Source organism: Phyllobates terribilis, unplaced genomic scaffold (genome assembly GCF_046119375.1).
Source record: "Phyllobates terribilis strain yellow unplaced genomic scaffold, ASM4611937v1 Scaffold_12__6_contigs__length_324123572, whole genome shotgun sequence".
In the NCBI taxonomy this organism is placed as follows: Eukaryota; Metazoa; Chordata; class Amphibia; order Anura; family Dendrobatidae; genus Phyllobates; species Phyllobates terribilis.
The window spans coordinates 90,164,456-90,180,737 of NW_027362772.1; the positions used below are offsets into that span (position 1 = coordinate 90,164,456).

The 16,282-nt window shown below is 52.4% G+C and overlaps 1 protein-coding gene across 4 annotated transcripts in view; it reads left to right on the top strand.

The window, feature by feature from the left end:
* The first annotated feature begins 6,818 nt into the window (after positions 1-6,818).
* Positions 6,819-16,282, top strand: part of LOC141172182 (msx2-interacting protein-like) — a 64,334-nt gene continuing 54,870 nt past the window's right edge. For all 4 annotated transcript variants that reach the window (XM_073656114.1, XM_073656116.1, XM_073656115.1 and 1 more), the window contains exons 1-2: positions 6,819-7,092; positions 14,409-14,729. In XM_073656114.1, coding sequence (XP_073512215.1) covers positions 7,010-7,092; positions 14,409-14,729 — 404 coding nt within the window. In that variant the 5' untranslated portion in view covers positions 6,819-7,009. The remainder of the gene's footprint in view (positions 7,093-14,408; positions 14,730-16,282) is intronic.

The window sequence follows — 16,282 nt, forward strand, 5'->3', positions numbered from 1 at the left end:
GTTAGCTATGCTGCTGTTTCTGGCTCTGAATGTGTTAGACGCTACTTAACCCTTTAATGACCAGGGACATTTCCGTCTGTGTTTTCGCTTTTTTCTCCATCTTTTGATTCCAGAGCTATAATTTTTTTTTTTTTCTGTTGACATAGCCGTATGGGGCGAGATAAGTTATGTACTGAAAAATAATGTAGCGGTGCAGAAAGACAGGAAAAAAAATTCCAGGCGTGATAGAACTGAAAAAAAATAAATAAATCATTTAGTATTTCAATAGTTTAGACTTTTCTGGACACGATGATACCAATTATTTTTATTTTTTAAAAGGGTGGAGGCAAATGAAACTTTTATATATTTTTCTTATATATTTTAAAAGCTTGTTTTTTTTCATATTTTTTAGTCCATTGACTTCAGTTTTCTCTCCAGACGGCGCTCGCTCCAGGCAACCAGAGCTGTCAATGACCAGCGAGGGAGGTAGGGCATGTAAATTCAGTGGGCGGATTGGCGCTCTGGACGTCAAGGTGACAGCCAGCTTAGAGAAGGTGCAGCGCTCCGGCACCCAATGAACAATTAGAGGGTAGATTTAGAGAGAGGAGGTGAGGGAGGTTTAGTGTGGAGGGGTGGGGGAGATTTAATGTAATGTGAAGGAGATTTGAGGACATAGTTTGGGGAGCAAGGAAGGGACAGGTGCAGATACAATATGCAATATGGGGAGCTGGAGATATTTGAAAACACAGTATGAGGAGCAAGGGGGTAAATGGGGGCATGTATGAGGAAACAGTATGGGGGCATGGGTGCAGACACAATATGGTGTGGGGGGGATGGGTGCAGACAGTATGGTGTGTGGGGGGATGGGTGCAGACACAGTATGGTGTGTGGGGGGATGGGTGCAGACACAGTATGGTGTGTGGGGGGATGGGTGCAGACACAGTATGGTGTGTGGGGGGATGGGTGCAGACACAGCATGGTGTGTGGGGGGATGGGTGCAGACACAGCATGGTGTGTGGGGGGATGGGTGCAGACACAGCATGGTGTGTGGGGGGATGGGTGCAGACACAGCATGGTGTGTGGGGGGATGGGTGCAGACACAGCATGGTGTGTGGGGGGATGGGTGCAGACACAGCATGGTGAGTGGAGGGATGGGTGCAGAAACAGCATGGTGAGTGGAGGGATGGGTGCAGAAACAGCATGGTGAGTGGAGGGATGGGTGCAGAAACAGTATGGTGAGTGGAGGGATGGGTGCAGAAACAGTATGGTGAGTGGAGGGATGGGTGCAGACACTGCATGGTGAGGGGATGGGTGCAGACACCGTATGGTGAGTGGGGGGATGGGTGCAGACACTACATGGTGAGTGGAGGGGGATGGGTGCAGACACTGCATGGTGAGTGGAGGGGGATGGGTGCAGACACTGCATGGTGAGTGGAGGGGATGGGTGCAGACACTGCATGGTGAGTGGAGGGGATGGGTGCAGACACTGCATGGTGAGTGGAGGGGATGGGTGCAGACACCGTATGGTGAGTGGAGGGGATGGGTGCAGACACCGTATGGTGAGTGGGGGGATGGGTGCAGACACAGTAAGGTGAGTGGGGGGAAGGGTGAAGACGCAGTACGGTGAGTGGGGGAAGGGTGCAGACGCAGTACGGTGAGTGGGGGGGATGGGTGCGGACACAGTACGGTGAGTGGGGGGGATGGGTGCGGTCACAGTACGGTGAGTGGGGGAGATGGGTGCGGACACAGTACGGTGAGTGGGGGGGATGGGTGCGGACACAGATAATGTGGGGTCTTAGTACAGTGTGTGGGCCATCATACAGTGTTGGAGCCATCAGTTTGGGGGCTACTAAGGAGTGAGTATACTGTGTGGTGGGTACTATACAGTGAGGGGGCATTATACTATGTATAAGTGTCAAGTTAGGTAAAGAAAGGACCAAGTGTACGACGATGGGAAAAGGGAGGGGAGCCCAACAACTAGGGAAAGAGGGAGTGGAGACCCCCTAGGCAGAACATACCACACCCTGACTCCCCAATCATCCCTAAATAGATTCCGCACCTATCGCCGAGCAGGATACCTAAGCCCTGACTAACTCTAGAACTAGGCCCTAGGTAGGGAGAGGACGGGGTGAGCACTAGTCAGCCCCACTGCAACTAAAGACAAACAGACAAGGGGATAAACTTAGCTTTGAGAAGACATCAGAGAGATCATGACAACAATCCACCAAGGAACTCCAAGAAGAAACTAGCTGACTGCTAGTACTCCAGGCCTGAACAGAGGAAAATTGTTCCATCACCAGTGACTCTCTGGACACACTGAGGGTTTTTAAATATCAAGTAAGGGTGTGTCAATTAGCAGCAGAAGGTGGAGATCACTGCTGGGTCCTAGCGAGAGAAGGATACCACTACTACGGAGTTGAAAGAATCCAGTCTGCAAAGCCAAGCGCAGCGACCTATAGCTGGATCCCGAACGACTGAGGGGAGCTGTACATGGGGGATGGGGGGGGGGGGGGAACTTAGAACATTATTAAATGTTAAGTGGGCATTTATTGTTATAGGGGCACTCAGGTTATTGTGACTGTCAAAGGGGGATTATTACTTCCTAGGGGGCAAAATGTGGGTACTGTTTTCTAGGGCACTTGCACATGGCATTAATATAGTCTAGAGGTTTGTTTCACCATCTAGCGGGCACACAGTCGGTGCAGTAATAGGGACACATACAGCAGCAGGGGCTCAGTATTGGGGTATCAGCAGGATGAGGGGTTTGTGCAGGTTGGGAAAAGATGGAGACGGGGCCAGAAATGTAAGGAGTCAAATGTGTCTTTGTTGTAATCTCTGCTGACGAGTTCTGGCTGGAGAAGTTGTCGTGTCGGTCTGGACCAGATGGAAAAGTTAACGATTTCATCTGTAACTGTGCTGTAATCTCTTATATGTTCTGCAGGACTGGTATATGGTCACCATATGGCAGTAATCTCAGCGTTGGTATTTGTATAGAGATTATTTTCAGTAACATCTGCTGAGCTTCTCCTACATTCACTATTGGGGTGCGCCACCATAATTGTAATCAGGGTTACCTTGTTAGGGGCCCACTCAGAAGTTTTCCCACCCTGAAACAAAACCCTAGCTATGCCTCTGGGCCCCCGTATGGGCGAAAATTACGCAACTATCGCACCTGGAGGTCATATAACGATGTCGGCGGCTTATTAGACCTTGCTGTAAGCACAGCATGAGTACAGTAGTGTATGACACTGGTGAAAAAACTGAAAAATAGTTATGTCCCATAGTTAGGCTAAGTAAAAAAGTGAAGAAAAAAATCAATACAAATGAATAAAAAAAAAAGAATCCACACACACAAAATGGAAAGAAAAAAGTTGTTTCGCTACTAAAAATGCAGCTTTTGAGTAATTACAAAAATAAGCAAAAAAAGTCCACATAAATACGCCAAAAATGTAACTTTTTCTTAAGTGACAGTCTATTCTGTCTTGTTACCTCTTGTGAAAACTAGAAATATGGAAGCTGTGGAAGCCCCAGAGTTATCAACACATGAAGTGGTACAGGTCAGATCTGAGAAATCCAGCTGTCATTGAGGGGTTAAACTGAGAAAAGGAGGATGATTTTTTTTACATATTTTTTTAAAACATGTTTTACTTTATTTTTTAACCTGCAATTGTCTTACCGCATCTCCTGTATTCTGCATTACTAGAGAATGACAGCACATAGTGTGAAGGATGGTCTCGCGTGAAGCTCACCTTGTGGATGTTGGGGCTTTTAGAAGATTCCTGAGCTGCCATGGTGAGCATTCATCGCCCAGTGACTGATAGCAGCATTTTAATGGTTAATAGCAGTGATCAGCGCTTCCTTTGACACTGACTTTGTAGCTCAGCTCCTGAGCTGGCCGCCCATATGTGGAAATACATTGGCTTGTGAAAGGAGCTTCGGGGGATCATCAGAGATTGGGATATACATATATTTTTTTTATAGCCCCACTCTGACTTGTACTTCTCAACAACTTTGTCCCTGACTTGTTTGGAGATCTCCTTGGTCGTCATGGTGTTGTGTGGTGCCTCTTGCTTAATGGTGTTGCAACCTCTGTGGCCTTTCCCCTGTGCCCCTTCCCCGGGTCTGTCCTGTGCCCCGTTCATCTCTCTCTGCAGAATCCAATGGCGCAGCAGACAGTACCACACAGGAGAGCATTAGATACACGACCCTGTGCTCCCTCCCTCAGGGTCCCTCTTGTGCCCCCTCCTTCTCTCAGGGTCTGTCCTGTGCTCTCTTCCCCCTGTGCCCCCTTCCTCCCCGGTGTCCATACTATGCCCTCTCCCCCCTGGGTCCGTCCTGTGCCCCCTCCCTCTCGGTCCGTCCTGTGCCCCCTCCCTCCCCCTCGGTCCGTCCTGTGCCCCCTCCCTCCCCCTCGGTCCGTCCTGTGCCCCCTCCCTCCCCCTCGGTCCGTCCTGTGCCCCCCTACATCTCTCTGGGTCAGTCCTGTGCCTCCATCCTCAGGGTCAGTCCTCTACCCCCTTCATCTCTCTCTGCAGAATCCAATGGCTCAGCAGACAGTACCACACAGGAGAGCATTAGATACACGGCCCTGTTCTCCCTCCCTCAGGGTCCGTCCTGTGCCCCCCTACATCTCTCTGGGTCAGTCCTGTGCCCCCTCCCTCCCCCTCAGTCCATCCTGTGCCCCCCTACATCTCTCTGGGTCAGTCCTGTGCCCCCATCCTCAGGGTCAGTCCTCTACCCCCTTCATCTCTCTCTGCAGAATTCAATGGCGCAGCAGACAGTACCACACAGGAGAGGATTAGATACACGGCCCTGTGCTCCCTCCCTCAGGGTCCATCCTGTGCCCCATCCTTCTCTCAGGGTCTGTCCTGTGCTCTCTCCCCCGTGTCCGTCCTGTGCCCCCTCCATCTCTCGGGGTCAGTCCTCTGCCCCCTCCATCTCTCTCTGCAGAAACCAATGGCTCAGCAGACAGTATCACACAGAAGAGGATTAGATACACAGCCCTGTGCTTCCTCCCTCAGGTTGTGACCCCTGTCTCCTCCCTCAGGGTCCGTCCTGTGCCCCCTCCCTCTGGGTGCATCCTGTGCCTCCCCCCCCCCCATCGGTGTCCGCCCTGTGCCTCCACCTCCCTCCCTCGGTGTCCGTCCTGGACCTCCCTTCCCTCCCTCGGTGTCCGTCCTGGACCTCCCTTGGTGTCCGTCCTGGACCTCCCTCCCCTCGGTGTCCGTCCTGTGCCTCCCCCCCTCCCTGAGTGTCCGTCCTGTGCCTCCCCCCCTCCCTGAGTGTCCGTCCTGTGCCTCCCCCCCCCCATTGGTGTCCGCCCTGTGCCTCCACCTCCCTCCCTTCAGTGTCCGTCCTGGACCTCCCTTCCCTCCCTCGGTGTCCGTCCTGGACCTCCCTCCCCTCCCTCGGTGTCTGTCCTGTGCCTCCCCCCCCCCCCCATCGGTGTCCGCCCTGTGTCTCCACCTCCCTCCCTTCGGTGTCCGTCCTGGACCTCCCTTCCCTCCCTCGGTGTCCGTTCTGGACCTCCCCTGGTATCCGTCCTGGACCTCCCTCCCCTTCCTCGGTGTCCGTCCTGTGCCTCCCCCCCTCCCTCGGTGTCCGTCCTGTGCCTCCCCCCCCTCGTTGTCCATCCTGTGCCTCCCCCCCTCCCTCGTTGTCCGTCCTGTGCCCCCTCCATCTCTCGGGGTCCGCCTTGTGCCTCCACCTCCCTCCCTTCGGTGTCCGTCCTGGACCTCCCTTCCCTCCCTCGGTGTCCGTCCTGGACCTCCCTCGGTGTCCGTCCTGGACCTCCCTTCCCTCCCTCCCCTCACTCGGGTGTCCGTCCTGGACCTCCCTCCCCTCACTCGGGTGTCCGTCCTGTGCCTCCCTCCCCTCACTCGGTGTCCGTCCTGTGCCTCCCTCCCCTCACTCGGTGTCCGTCCTGTGCCTCCTCCCCCCATCGGTGTCCGCCCTGTGCCTCCACCTCCCTCCCTTCGGTGTCCGTCCTGGACCTCCTCCCCCCATCGGTGTCCGCCCTGTGCCTCCACCTCCCTCCCTTCGGTGTCCGTCCTGGACCTCCCTTGGTGTCCGTCCTGGACCTCCCTCCCCTCCCTCGGTGTCCGTCCTGTGCCTCCTCCCCTCCCTCGTTGTCCGTCCTGTGCCTCCTCCCCTCCCTCGTTGTCCGTCCTGTGCCTCCTCCCCTCCCTCGGTGTCCATCCTGTGTCCCCCCTCCTCTCGTGTCCATCCTGTGCCCCCTCCCCTAGTGTCTGTCCTGTGCCTGCCTGCCTCCCCTCCGTGTCCGTCCTGTGCCTGCCTCCCCTCCGTGTCCGTCCTGTGCCTGCCTCCATCCTGTGCCTGCCTGCCTCCCCTCCATGTCCATCCTGTGCCTGCCTCCCTCCCCTCCGTGTCCGTCCTGTGCCTGCCTCCCTCCCCTCCGTGTCCGTCCTGTGCCTGCCTGCCTCCCTCTCCTCCGTGTCCGTCCTGTGCCTGCCTCCCTCCCCTCCGTGTCCGTCCTGTGCCTGCCTGCCTCCCTCTCCTCCGTGTCCGTCCTGTGCCTGCCTCCCTCTCCTCCGTGTCCGTCCTGTGCCTGCTTGCCTCCCTCTCCTCCGTGTCCGTCCTGTGCCTGCCTGCCTCCCTCCCCTCGGTGTCCGTCCTGTACCCCCACCCTCTCACCCCGCCCCTTCTTCTTTATCACCCATTCCCTCCTCTGTAATTTCCCAGCGCTCCCTCTTCTGCCAAATGTCAGTGCGCAAGCGCCGTGATGAGAACCGCCACTGGCATATGCGCAGACTTGGAACTGAAATGTTAGCGCATGCGCAGAACGTCTCCGCCCTCCACCGCCCCCTCAGCTTCCCATTCACCTCAGTGGCCGCCGCGCATGCGCAGTAGCAGTGTCGGCGCCGAAGGGCTGGATGTGCGTGTGTGACCGGGACACGGCGGAGAGAACCGAGTAAATCCGAAGATCCCCCAGCACCCTGCCCGCCAATGCTGGGCTCCACGGCCCACCTGCCCTCACCTCCGTCTGCATGAGCCGGAACACCGAGCCAGCATGGTCCGGGAAACCAGGCACCTGTGGGTGGGGAACTTACCCGAGAACGTGCGGGATGACAAGATTATCGAGCATTTCAAACGGTGAGTGGCCGCGACGTGGCGGAGGATCCTCCGAGAGCACAACCGGGGCTGGAGACGGACTCTGCCGGCTGTAACCGACTACCGACATCTCCTGACAGGATTTATCCGGCTGCAGCACGAGTACACCGGGCGTACCAGACAGGATTTACCGCAGATATTTGTCCTGCACCCCAATATCAGTGTGTACCCCGAATATACCGAGCGTATCTGACAGGATTTACCTCAGATACCGGCAGTACCTTCAATATACCGGCAATTCCTGACAGCATTTACCGCAGATATTTTTCCTGCACCCCAATATCAGCGTGTACCCCGAATATACCGAGCGTATCTGACAGGATTTACCCCAGATATTTGTCTTGCACCCCAATATCATCGTGTACCCCGAATATTCCTGACAGGATTTACCTCAGATACCGGCTGCGCCCCAATATCAGCGTGTACCCTGAATATTCCTGACAGGATTTACCTCAGATACCGGCTGCGCCCCAATATCAGCGTGTACCCTGAATATTCCTGACAGGATTTACCTCAAATACTGGCTGCACCCCAATATCAGTGTGTACCCCGAATATACCTGACAGGATTTACCTCAGATACCGGCAGTACCTTCAATATACCGGCAATTCCTGACAGCATTTACTGCAAATATTTGTCTTGCACCCCAATATCATCGTGTACCCGAATATTCCTGACAGGATTTACCTCAGATACTGGCTGTGCCCTAATATCAGCGTGTACCCCGAATATACCTGACAGGATTTACCTCAGATACCGTCCGGGCCCCAATATCAGCGTGTACCCCGAATATGCCTGACAGGATTTACCTCAGATACCGGCTGTGCCCCAATATCAGCGTGTACCCCGAATATACCTGACAGGATTTACCTCAGATACCGGCTGTGCCCCAATATCAGCGTGTACCCCGAATATACCTGACAGGATTTACCTCAGATACCGGCTGTGCCCCAATATCAGCGTGTACCCCGAATATGCCTGACAGGATTTACCTCAGATACCGGCCGTACCCCAATATCATCGTGTACCCCGAATATGCCTGACAGGATTTACCTCAGATACCGGCCGTTCCCTCACTATACCAGCGCTTTCTGACAGGATTTACCTCAGATACCGGCCGTTCCCTAACTATACCAGCGCTTTCTGACAGGATTTACCTCCGATGTCCGGTGCACGCCGGTATTCTGTTATGTCGGGATTTGTCTCGGATTCTGTTCTGTACCCCTCTATAATCGTTGTTGCATCTGGATGAATTTATAAGCACAGCGTGACCTCAATATAATATGGTGGTTGGAGGCCTGACGTATCCCCCCTTCTCCTCTCTGGTGGCTCAGCGGTTAACCCTGATTTTCCCCCCTTTTTGGTGGCTCAGTAGTTGGACCTGGCGCCCCATCCCCCCCGCCCCTTTTTGGTGGCTCAGTAGTTGGACCTGGCGCCCCATCCCCCCCGCCCCTTTTTGGTGGCTCAGTAGTTGGACCTGGCGCCCCATCCCCCCCGCCCCTTTTTGGTGGCTCAGTAGTTGGACCTGGCGCCCCATCCCCCCCGCCCCTTTTTGGTGGCTCAGTAGTTGGACCTGGCGCCCCATCCCCCCCGCCCCTTTTTGGTGGCTCAGTAGTTGGACCTGGCGCCCCATCCCCCCCGCCCCTTTTTGGTGGCTCAGTAGTTGGACCTGGCGCCCCATCCCCCCCGCCCCTTTTTGGTGGCTCAGTAGTTGGACCTGGCGCCCCATCCCCCCCGCCCCTTTTTGGTGGCTCAGTAGTTGGACTTAGCGCCCCATCCCCCCCGCCCCTTTTTGGTGGCTCAGTAGTTGGACTTAGCGCCCCATCCCCCCCGCCCCTTTTTGGTGGCTCAGTAGTTGGACCTGGCGCCCCATCCCCCCCGCCCCTTTTTGGTGGCTCAGTAGTTGGACCTGGCGCCCCATCCCCCCGCCCCTTTTTGGTGGCTCAGTAGTTGGACCTGGCGCCCCATCCCCCCCGCCCCTTTTTGGTGGCTCAGTAGTTGGTCCTGGCGCCCCATTCCCCCGCCCCTTTTTGGTGGCTCAGTAGTTGGACCTGGCGCCCCATCCCCCCCGCCCCTTTTTGGTGGCTCAGTAGTTGGACCTGGCGCCCCATACCCCCGCCCCTTTTTGGTGGCTCAGTAGTTGGTTATGTTCTGTCATTCCCCCCTCTCTGGTGGCTCAGTGGTTGGACCTGACGCCCCTTCCCCCCCCCTCCCTTTTGTTGGCTCTGTGGTTGGGCCTGACGCCCCGTCTCCCTCCCTTTTGTTGGCTCTGTGGTTGGGCCTGACGCCCCGTCTCCCTCCCTTTTGTTGGCTCTGTGGTTGGGCCTGACGCCCCGTCTCCCTCCCTTTTGTTGGCTCTGTGGTTGGGCCTGACGCCCCGTCTCCCTCCCTTTTGTTGGCTCTGTGGTTGGGCCTGACGCCCCGTCTCCCTCCCTTTTGTTGGCTCTGTGGTTGGGCCTGACGCCCCGTCTCCCTCCCTTTTGTTGGCTCTGTGGTTGGGCCTGACGCCCCGTCTCCCTCCCTTTTGTTGGCTCTGTGGTTGGGCCTGACGCCCCGTCTCCCTCCCTTTTGTTGGCTCTGTGGTTGGTCCTGACGCCCCGTCTCCCTCCCTTTTGTTGGCTCTGTGGTTGGTCCTGTCATCCCCCTCCCCTACATCCCATTCTGGTGGTTCTGCGATTGGATTCAGTGGCCCTGATTCATCATTTGTATCTACGTATTTTTGTGTCAAATTTCCCTACATGGTTCATGAATTTTGTGCAAAATTAAAAATGCTCCCCCCCCCCCCCCTCCCCGGCTGTGACTCGGGGCCATTGTTGCCCCCCTCCCCGGCTGTGACTTGGGGCCATTGTTGCCCCCCTCCCCGGCTGTGACTCGGGGTCAGTGTTGGGCACCCCCCCAGGCTGTGAATCAGGGGCCTGTGTTGCCGCCCGCCCCCCCCCCCCCCCTTCCCCTGGCCGTGACTCGGGGCCAGTGTTGTGAGGGGGTCCCCGGCTGTGACTCGGGGCTAGTGTTGCCCCCCTCCCCGGCTGTGACTCGGGGCCATTGTTGCCCCCCTCCCCGGCTGTGACTCGGGGCCATTGTTGCCCCCCTCCCCGGCTGTGACTCGGGGCCATTGTTGCCCCCCTCCCCGGCTGTGACTCGGGGCCATTGTTGCCCCCCTCCCCGGCTGTGACTCGGGGCCATTGTTGCCCCCCTCCCCGGCTGTGACTCGGGGCCATTGTTGGGCACCCCCCAGGCTGTGAATCAGGGGCCTGTGTTGCCGCCCCCCCCCCTTCCCCTGGCCGTGACTCGGGGCCAGTGTTGTGAGGGGGCCCCCCGGCTGTGAGTCGGGGCTAGTGTTGCTCCCCCCCTCCCCCGGCTGTGACTCGGGGCCAGTTTTGGGCACCCCCCCACGGCTGGGACTCGGGGCCACTCTGGCAGCTCCTTGGTGAGAAGACCTCATTTCCTACAGAATGCTGCTGGTTCCCGTGGTTGCCTTTGGTGGCCTGGCTTTTCCGGGGGTCCGTTATTTTTCTTGCTATACCCGTGAGATGATGCCAGCCATCGGAGCATCACCCGCGTCTCACACCTGGTGGCTGCAGGGGTGGTAGACACAGACTCCATGCTGCGTGTGTATGTGAATATAGGTTGCGGGGTGCAGTATAGTCTGCTTTCCTGCTATCCTCCTGTGACTTGAGCTCTGCAGACTCCACGTTTCTGTTTCGGGGTGTATATTTGTATCGGTGGATGCCTCTGGATATGTGCAGGGCAGAGAGGCTGTTATGTGCCCGTTATGGTGCATGCATAGGGAAGTGTGCGCCGCCGTTATATGCTGGCCTGGAGATACAGACGCTGGTATTGTTTGTGATTTTGCTCTTGAGCTGGTGAATTATTAAACATTTACCCTTCCTCCCCTCTGCTTTCTGTGTGTGGGGGGAGGGAAGCTGCGGGATGTCTTTGCTCTCCATTCATAATGGCTAACAGTCCCGGATTTCGTGGGAATCTGAGGCTGGGATCCAGTTCTGTCCATGGCTACTGGGCTGGGAATAGACCCACACGCACTCCCTGTGATGGGGGTCATGTACCTAGCGAGGGGCGATGCTCAGCTCGTTCCTATGGACGTGTCTTTAGCCTATTGTACGGTGGGGGATGGAAGCTGTGATCTCCTCAACTCTTCATCCTTGTATGGATAATTCCCAGCCGTGACCTCCCCGCTCCCACCCATATCATCCAGAGCCACGGAGCGGAGGATCTCCGTAAAATGGCGGCCTGGTTTACTGAAAGCAGCAAAGCCCCAGCGTCTGCAATCTGGGCACAAGTTGTGTACACAGTCTTTCCTCCACTCCGCCATATTCCTCCCTGCCGCCTCTCCCTCTGCAGTGACGCTGTAACATGCCGGCATCTTTATATGCCAGGTGGGCTCCTCTCGCCTTCAGCTCGGGTTATTTTTGGACCCCAGATTAATCTGACATTTTGTACTCCGCAGGATTGAGCAAATAAAGCCTCTTGTGTTGCTAGGATTTTCACAGTAACTGAATAGGGCTTTAAATATTGTGCCCAAAGTTACCATGGAGATGTTGCTAAGAGATGCAGCGGGGGAGGGATTTAGGTGGCATATTCACAATAAGCGTCTCTTACTGAAAGCAGGACATGTTCCCAGTGTGCGCCGCGGAGCGCCGAGATTTTTATAATAGTTATTGTACACAGTGATATCTGTGATCTGCGAATACGAGTGGTGAATCGTGCCCTGCATCCTAAAATAAAAATTGTAGCGAGGTGCAGACGCGTCTCCAGACAGGCACTTCTAGCTCCGTACCCTTCTGCGTTTTGTTTTTGTTCCATGCGCTCCTTGTTCCCACCCATCCCCCAGCCCCTGAAGAGAGAGCTGGAGCTGCACAGAACATGTGCTCTGTTGTGCTGAGAGATGCAGCCATTTTTTCCTATGTAGAAATTGTCGCGTATTTTTTTTTCTCTTAAAGCCACATTGACCTTGTGGATGTGTAAACAGCACTTTGCGTTTGTAATGGGTCGGGGATTGTCCAATATCTGCAGTTTATTGAGCCTTTTGTTGTATAAATGCTTTTCCCTGGTATATTCCCTGGCTGATTGCTTCAGTAGTATGTTTACTGTAATTTCCCCCATACTAAATACTGTTTGGGAGGGGAAAATTGGTGTCTGTCCATTGTCACCCACACAGATGGATCTCATCTGCCGGCCTGGTTTGCTCTCACCCTGCAGCTCCTGGTCGCCATCTTTTTCACTGTGAGCATTGTTGGTGGTCACTGGACGTACGTCGGCGCCCTCCGAGGGTTGTCGGAGTGCAGGGAGCGCAGTTTAGTTGTAGTTTAGCCTTTTCAGTCCTCCGGTACTTGCCTTTTTCTGCTGATCTTGGGTCGGTTTTCAAGGGTAATGATTATACAAGTTGTGTGTATTCAGTGCACATACCTGTGTAGTGACTCACTGCTTTCTAGGCCGATTGTCAATCAAGGACACATTCTGGAGAATGTTGGGTGTTTTTTTTTAGCTTCAGCATCCCCGCTCAATGGCCGTCACCTAGGTAGCTGCCATATGAAGGTATTATTTTTCTTTACATTTTAGCTGTAATTTTGTTTAATCAACCAATTCAGTTCTTGGATGTTTGGTGTATGGACGTGTGGGGATGCCCAGGTGATTGCCAGCAGGTTTTATGATGTACGATGGGCACGATTTATTGCTGTATTTCTTTTTCTTTATATTAAGCCATGACATTTGGACAAGTAACTATTTCCCACACTTGTTCCAAAGGTTTAACTGTATGATTGTAGTGTCATAGATGGATGATCTACGGCCACCAACAGAGTGCATTCACACGGGGCAGATGCGCTGTAAATTATCCATCTGCTATTGTGTCCAGAAAAATCTTTAGCCTATTATAGTACCAAAAGTGGATGAAGAAATTGGGGGGAAAAAAAATCCAACATGAAAATTGACATATGGTGTAAATTTTTTGTTAAAGAAGTTGTCCACCACTTGGACAACTCCTTGTCATCCCCCACGCTTGGCCCCGATGAAATAAAAAAAAAAAAAAATAAAAAAAAGCTTATACTCACCTCCCATGCCGGCGCCAATCCCGCAGTGTCGGCACTCGCACTCCCCAGGGCTGCCATGCCGTTGTTGTAACACGTGACCCCGGCGCCCAATCAGCACTGGCGTCACTTTCATCATCAATTTCTTCCTTCACAATGCATGGAGCCTATCAACGCCAAAATCTGCATGTGAAACTGGTCGACGCACTGAAATATTACAAAGCTCTTTTATATAGTGTATAAATCAGTTGATTCATCCTACTGAATCTGAACCTTGTAAACATGCTCTTAAGGGCTCATTCAGACATTGGGGATTTTTGTTTCATCAGTATTTCCGATCAGTGCCATCAAAGTTTGTCGGCTTTTACGATCGCTTTGCTCAAAGTTAATCAATTGCTAAGATTTAGCTTTGTCGATGGTTTACTGATGAAAAGCCCCTTGAGCGGTGGCACAGTTAGTTTGCGCGGCTTGTCATGATTCAGCTAGAGATCTGTTTTATCCCGTTGCATAATGCTGCTGGTGACGGTTTGTTAGGGCCGTGTCCTCAGTCCCATGTGATGTCCTGAATCAGCAAATCTTAACCTTCTCCCAAAACACGAACCTAAAGGGGAATCTACAAAGGTCTAAAAGTGTCCGTACCCATTAGATAGAGTAGGTTCATGGCGGAAAAAAACATTTAAATGATCGTGTAGCCGACGCAGTCTAGTCTATATTGAGCGAGTAATCCATAGTCAACGACACAAGATGCGGATGAAACCATTCTGTAAATGCCAGCGTGGTTGCTCACGACGTGCGATGTCGATTTAGTTGAGACTTTAATTTTACTTTCTCAATAGTTCATGCAAGTTTGGGCACGAAACACCCGGGGTGTGGTTGCTGCTTTCTACCCTGCTTACACAAGGTGTGAGGACAGAATGTGAAACGTTTTCCGCCATTAGTCAACCTTTAGGCTGAAATGTTCACATTTCTAGAGAGGTTATTGTCTTAGCAGGTGGGGACTTGCCTTATGAAACGGCTTCTAATTGCTCGGATAAATGTCCTCGTTTGGTTAATATTGGAAAGCGGACATTGGTCTGACAAACCCAAATATCAGCCTAGACCTTTTCTCTCTGCTTTAGTGTTATAATATAAATGTGCGCGGTGCAGTTAAGATGATATGATAAAAATATAAGTGCCTTCTACTGTTGGTCTAATATTTTCTTAAATTTGTCCTTTTTTTTTTTTTTTTTTTTTCTTTCTCCCTTTTTTTTCCAGATATGGACGTGTCGAAAGTGTCAAAATTTTACCTAAACGTGGATCTGACGGTGGAGTGGCAGCGTTTGTGGATTTTGTGGATATTAAAAGTGCACAGAAAGCGCACAATGCCGTCAACAAAATGGGGGACCGAGACCTACGGACGGATTATAACGAGCCGGGCACCATTCCGGGAGCTGCCCGTGTTTTGGATGAGACAGTTTCCATAACATCTCGTAGTAGAGAGGTTTCTGGTTTCAGAGCAGGTGGTGGAGGGACCACTTATGGACCCCCACAATCACTTCATGCACGGGAAGGACGTTATGAACGGAGACTTGATGGGTAAGTTGTAAGGTTTTTCGCTAGGCAGGTATTTTGTATTTATTATGGTGAGAGAGAGAAAAAAAAAACACACAAAACTCTTAGGTTCCCCCTGATGGATTTAAAATTTTGGGAAATCTGTTATGCTACCTCTGGGTTTGGAAATGTATAATTCTTATCCTAATGGCCGGGACCTTGTGGATTTGTAAGGGAGTCTTCCTGCAGCTGGCTGGATGTATGTCCTGACTTAGTCTGAAGTATGGCGTTTATTCCCATGGATTACCCTCCTTGCGGGAACATGCTGCTGTCCATGTGGATGTATCGTTGGGGCCTGGTCGTTCAGCTGGTGGTGGAGTTGCCCTTGGGTCATGGATTGGTGGTATTCGCTGGCACGTATCTTCTGACCGCTCTGGATTGTACTCATTTCAATGGGAATAGTCTAAGAGGAGTGAAGACTATACACATGGGATTTACACAGACAAAGCCGGGAATTCTTCGATTACGTGGCGATATAAATCTATATTACGTGGAATATGAAATTCTTCCTGAACGTTGGACTTTAAAGGCCTGGTGGAAGTGTGGATGGTGTCACTATAATGTACGAAAAGAAGAAAAATCAAGAAAACCAAAATAAATTTGTCGCCTGAGGATGTACCAAGTATGGATGTCTATACCGTACCCCCGTGACTTACAGGATACTCGGACCCTAACGGATATGGTTTCCCTGAATACGGCAGCTGCCATGGGACATCCTGATATGTGTATATATAATTTTTTATTTTTTTTTTCAAAGCCCACAGCGGATAACTTTGATCCAAGTCAGGGGGTTGGAGAAAGGTAAATCCTCCCCTTCCTATTGGACACCGTTCCTCTGCGGATTGCTCCCTTTTTTGGTTTGGTTACCTGTGTTGTTTTTTTATTTTTATTTTTTATTATTTTTTTTTTACACTTTTTTTTTTTTTTTTTTTTTTGGGTTCATCCAAAGTATCATTTGAAACCCTTGCCCTTTTGCCTCATTAAGACGGTGGATTTACCCTAAAAAGGGAGCAAATTGGGGAAGTTATGTTCTCAAATCACTCCCTAGATTTAATTGGGATTGTAGGTCGTGTTTCCTCACTCCAAAAAGGTTGGTATGTGCTGCCCTGTATATATTCCGACCCTTTCCTAACCCAAAGTCCTCCTCCTTTATTTCCACTAACCCCCTATAGACCTTAGCACTAATAGTCGTCTCCAGCTTGTTAGTGATTCGTTTCTTTTCTTACAACTTTTGCTTCCTCTTCTTCCTCCTTTCTCTGTTACTTCTTAGTAATTGTGTTGATGTTTCCGTCATATATAACACTAAGCAAACGGCACTTTTTACCTGTAGTTCTGCTTTCCTAATACTTGACAATGAAGCCTATTTGTCCTGCTCAATGTGCCGCAGCTTCTCCACCTTTTGCAGTGTTGCTGAAGAACTATCTTTAATATACAGATTATTTCTGATATGGTTTTGATTGGATGTGCTAGACCTAGAGTCAAGATTGCAAACATGATCTTAACCTTCCAGGCCGGGAGTGTTTAATATAGGCTTGCTC